Source organism: Astatotilapia calliptera, unplaced genomic scaffold (assembly GCF_900246225.1).
Source record: "Astatotilapia calliptera unplaced genomic scaffold, fAstCal1.2 U_scaffold_12, whole genome shotgun sequence".
NCBI lineage: Eukaryota > Metazoa > Chordata > Actinopteri > Cichliformes > Cichlidae > Astatotilapia > Astatotilapia calliptera.
The window spans coordinates 433,866-438,752 of record NW_020535641.1 but is presented as its reverse complement, the minus strand read 5'-3'; the positions used below and the strand labels follow the sequence as shown (position 1 = coordinate 438,752).

Here is a 4,887-nt window from a genome sequence, read left to right as displayed (position 1 = left end):
GCTGAGGTCAGGAAAGCGATTCCGCTCCCTGAAGACCAACACAGAGAGACTGAGGAGGAGCTTCTTCCCGCAGGCGATACGGTCTCTCAATCACACCACCACACAGTACTGACCCACACATATAGTTCTTACACACACACTGGACATTCTGGACATTGTTTTCACTTCATCACTTAAATCACTTTAAGCATATTTGCACTGCACAAGACACTTACAAATGTGGATTGCACAACATGAACATTATATTCTTCATTTCCATTTAATACTTGTACTGCTGCTGTTATTGTGTATATATATTTATATTTCTCATACATTCTTATATATTTCTATACTGTGTATTGTGTATTTTGTTGTACAGTTATTTTATTTTCAACTTTAATTCATATATTTTTATTTTATTCCTTCCTAGTTAAATTGACCCTTTTCATATTTATTTCCTATCTTATTCATAGCCTTTTCATTTTTCTTTAGGTCACGAGCAGTTGTCTAAGCATTTCACTGCATATCGTACTGTGTATGACTGTGTACGTGACAAATAAAAATTTGAATTTGAATTTGAAAAAACTATTACAATTAGGATATTTAGTGAAACTACGGACACTATTAATTATGTTTCAGGCTAAAAATAATATTTTGCCTTTCAAGTTACAAAGTTTATTTTCAATGTGTTCGGGGGGAGAAGACAGCAGAAGGAAATTGTATTTTAAGCATCAGTTAGCTAGGACTGCACACAGATCAATCCAACGGTTAGAGGTATACGACTGTGGAAATCCCGTCATTATAATCTAAAGAATTGTACAAATTTACATTGTTTTAAAAAGTATCACATGTCTAAAACCAAACTCACTATGAAGACTATGAATGAAATTGGAGTTAATTGAAGAAGGATTTTGTCCTCTCTCCTGCTTTCTTCAGCCTTATTCTATTTACTTATCTTTTCTCCTTGTTATGATGTGAAGTGGTATATTCTGATTGTAGATTTATTGTTTGGTCTGCGTTAGGACCTGGAGATAAGTGTTAGTTTGTTCCTTGGTGTATGGTGCCCACTTGTAATATAAGTTGGATCGCAGACAGGGGGCAGGGTTTAATAAGAGCATTTTCTTCTTCCTTTTCACGCATGGTTGCAGTGTTATACCGAGAGAAAGCATGGTTTGTGTGTATGAAAGAGCATAACTGTTGAAACTGTTAAACCAAGTGTGAAATAAATGACATGAAATTTACCTTTGATTGTGAAGGTGTAACGATGTAAAAGACTGGATATGGTTTTGTTGTTGTTAAATTCCTGTTAAATTTGGGATCGCAACCATGGGTTTATTTTGGAACTTTTATTTTGAAAATCCGCAGCGGAAGTCTGCTACTGGTAAACGGGCTGCCCCCTAAGCCTATCGTTAGTAGCAAAGAAGCTTTCGCTGTGGTAAGTTCCTCTCCGTCCGCCCTCACAGAGCATGAGTTTAAAACATATTTGAAAATCCTCATTGAAGTTAATATGACAGTGCACTAACTGCATGAACTGCCCATACGGTAGTATTTGAGTAGATTTCAGGTTTATGACCGTGTTTTGCAGTTAATAGATTAGACGGTAAAATGGACACGTGGAGCTAGCGGCTAACAGCTAGAGGAGGCTGTCGTGTCTAATAATTTTGAAACTTCTCTCAATAGTTTGGGCGGAATCCTGTTGCTGAAACCCATGGTTATTCATGTCCCATGTTATTGCAGGTATGTGTACTTTGAGACATGTATGTGGTTGAGCTGCAGGCTAATTCTGTTTAAGACATATTGCTTATTAAGTTTGCCCAGTAGATGGCAGCATTGTTCCATTTACTATTGTATGTAAAAGGGAATTTTGGCTTTGGTTTATTTATATTTACATGAATGTGCATTTAAGTGAATTAATTTTTCTTTTCTAAACCACAACGCAGTAATGTTTCTATTTTATTTTCCGTGATAAGTATTGTTGCCATTTTATTTTTCAATCAATATTTGTTTTTATTTATTTGGGAAAACTAAGAGTTCCAGTATACGATCATAAGCCTATCGTTAGTAGCAATGAAGCTTTCGCTGTGTTTGGGTGGAATCCTGTTGCTGGAAACCCATGGTTATTCATGTCCCATGTTGTTGCAGGGGAATAAATCACATCTGAGCTCTACCTACCGCGAGTCCAAAGAGTCTTATTCACACAGCGCTGGAAAGAGAAGCTGACCAGGGGTCACAAAGGCTTATTCCTGGAATAAGCAGCTTGCTCTGCCACAACCACGAACAGTAAACATGCAATGAGCAATGCCACTCCTCTTGCTCTGCATGATGACATAGAACACAAACAAGTACAGAAAATTAACTACAAATATAGCATGTGTCAAGTTTTTATAACCACTTAAAGCAAACTGTTCAACAGAGCTCATAAAGAAGCCTGATGCAGTTGATGCCTTGTTATTATTTCCAGCACCAAGGTGCATTATCTGGAACATAATTTATGAATAAATCATTTAGTTTTGGACAAACAAACACAACACATAACAGAAAAATGACATCTAACAGTGATGTCATCTCTTAAAGTGAAATGAAGACACAGCTGAACACTAGTGAACATAAATTTCTTGTTGAAGGAGTGGAAGAAGAACACAGCCCTTTCTCTCTCGTAGTTCATTAATTTAAAGAAAACAATTGTACATGTAGTGGAAAACTGTTTTACTTCAACAAAAATGTTTTATGTGGTGAAAAAAAGGCTGTTTACCTTTCGGGAAGAGCCATCTATTCCAGCAAATACAACAACTGCATATTTGAAAAAAAAAAAATCTAATTTACAGCAAAAAATAAAACAGACACACAAAACGTCCAAGTATAACTTTTGTCCACAAGTCTGAATTTATCCGTTTTTTGTTTGCATTCTTTCAAAGAACTGCCTCCTTATTAATGGTCCCTGGAACAGAAACACACTTGCTGTGTGCTAGTGACACACTAATCTATGCATACGTACATAAACACAACAAGAAGGTAAACACGTTTATTCATTTCCATAAAAAGTGCATCGATTTAATAAGAATTTAGTGAAATTTTGTTAAAGTAAAAATTCTTTTGAAAATATGTGAAAAGTTTTTGTCCAGATTGGAGCAGAATACGCTGATTTTAAATTCAGTTAGTTACAGATGGCTTGGCACAACACCCTGTTAACATTGACACATAGGTTACCATAGTGTTTCAAAGAGTAAAATAAGCACAGATTTACAAAAAAACATCACTGCCATAACGACGTTACTACTGACCCTACATTTGTCTTGCCTTTGGCTTCACCTGCACAAGTGCTGAGGTCGGTCTCCCTGCAGGATCGGTTTTCCCTCCGTCGGGAGCAGCAACATTTTTCTTGTAAAACAAAGGCGGGCCTACCAAAAACAGTTTGGAACCACTGGGTTAACTGCAGGTGTATAAGTCATGTAGATTCCTGCACTGACACACTGGTTTATTTGGCTTCATGAACAAACATGATCAGATTATAAAACTCATATGGAGTCATGACATAAAAATGGTTTTACATGCATCTAATCTGAGAAAACACTAAATCAGTTAAATCTGGACTTACAGTCTCTGGATGTTTGGTCCAGTTTCACAGGAAGAACAAGAGAAAACATTTCAGTGATTCTTCAGATGAATCTGCTGCTCTACAGAGAAATCTCTGCTCCAACCATCAGCTAAACATCTCCACCTCTGACAGAAGTTCAACACACGTGCAGAAATAAGTGGCTGAAGAGACATACTGACCTAAATCCTCTCAGAGACTCCAGCAGTTCATCTGTTGGACAAACAGCTGAGATAAATCTGTGTAAACTCACCATCATAGCAGAAGAAAGGCTTTCTGTGGTCACATCCAGCAGAGCTCCATCTTCCTGATCTCTCTAACAGAGTCGTCCAGTATCTGTCCCAGTATCTGAAAGAGAAGTTACTCCCATCTGACCACAGGCCGATCCACGAGGCTGTAGACTTCTGCAGCTTCTCTTCACTGTATATCTGATGGAGTCCACTGGCCAGGTCGGTGTGATGCTGTCTGCAGTAGCTCTGAGCCTGAGTCCAGGTCACAGACGTCAAAGGTTTTATTGTCGTTCATCGTCGAGTTAACAGAGAAACACAAAAACATCTTTATCAGCTAACTCGTCTCATTCTTCAAACTGTCTCTTTCAGGAGTCTATGATATAACACAGGTTATAAAATTAATTATAACATCATTAAAGATTGTATTATCTTATTACTGTCCACATATTCTCACCGTGGTAGCAGATGACCTAAAACGTGGCAGTACGTGTATGATCTTCCCACCCGTCTCCTGTCCTTAGCATAACTGATAACTTTGTGTGAAATGTAGCCGTCTGTGTGCTCCAACACAAAATGACGGTTTTACTGTTCCTGGAATTCATGCTTTAAATTAGGTCTGTCAGCGTTAACGTGTTAATGCAGACTCGTTCAATCGCGTTAGTCGCTATGACCACGTAACACACATTACAATGTTAGCACTGAGTAACCCCTTACACGACTGATCCACAGTAACACTGACAGCACTCTTTACAAATCCCTGTATAGGGATTTGAAGTGATTACAACATGATCCTGTGCAGATGTGACCCAGCACCTGCTTTTCCCTGTGTGGACGTCTGTGTGGCACTGAATTTAAATCAATCACACATTCATTTATGACAACAAGATGAAGCCTGTTAGCACCTCATGCTGTGAAGAAGCCAAAGAAACTTAGAAAGACATTCTGAACAGCAGATCCAGAGTTTTATGACATCTTCAATAAATGTGGACAAACAGAAGTTAGCTTGGCATATGTAAGGTCTTGTGAAAGGGGAAACACAGACGGTCTTTATCTTACAGTGTGACTGAAGAGCATCTACATTTACTG

At 38.0% G+C, this 4,887-nt stretch overlaps 1 protein-coding gene across 1 annotated transcript in view; it reads left to right on the top strand.

Annotated features, from left to right (window-relative positions):
* Window positions 1-2,699: 2,699 nt before the first annotated feature.
* Window positions 2,700-4,887, top strand: part of LOC113017409 (chymotrypsin-like protease CTRL-1) — a 9,354-nt gene continuing 7,166 nt past the window's right edge. The window contains exons 1-2 of the mRNA XM_026160553.1: window positions 2,700-2,722; window positions 2,820-2,836. Of these exons, the coding sequence (XP_026016338.1) occupies window positions 2,700-2,722; window positions 2,820-2,836 (40 nt within the window). The remainder of the gene's footprint in view (window positions 2,723-2,819; window positions 2,837-4,887) is intronic.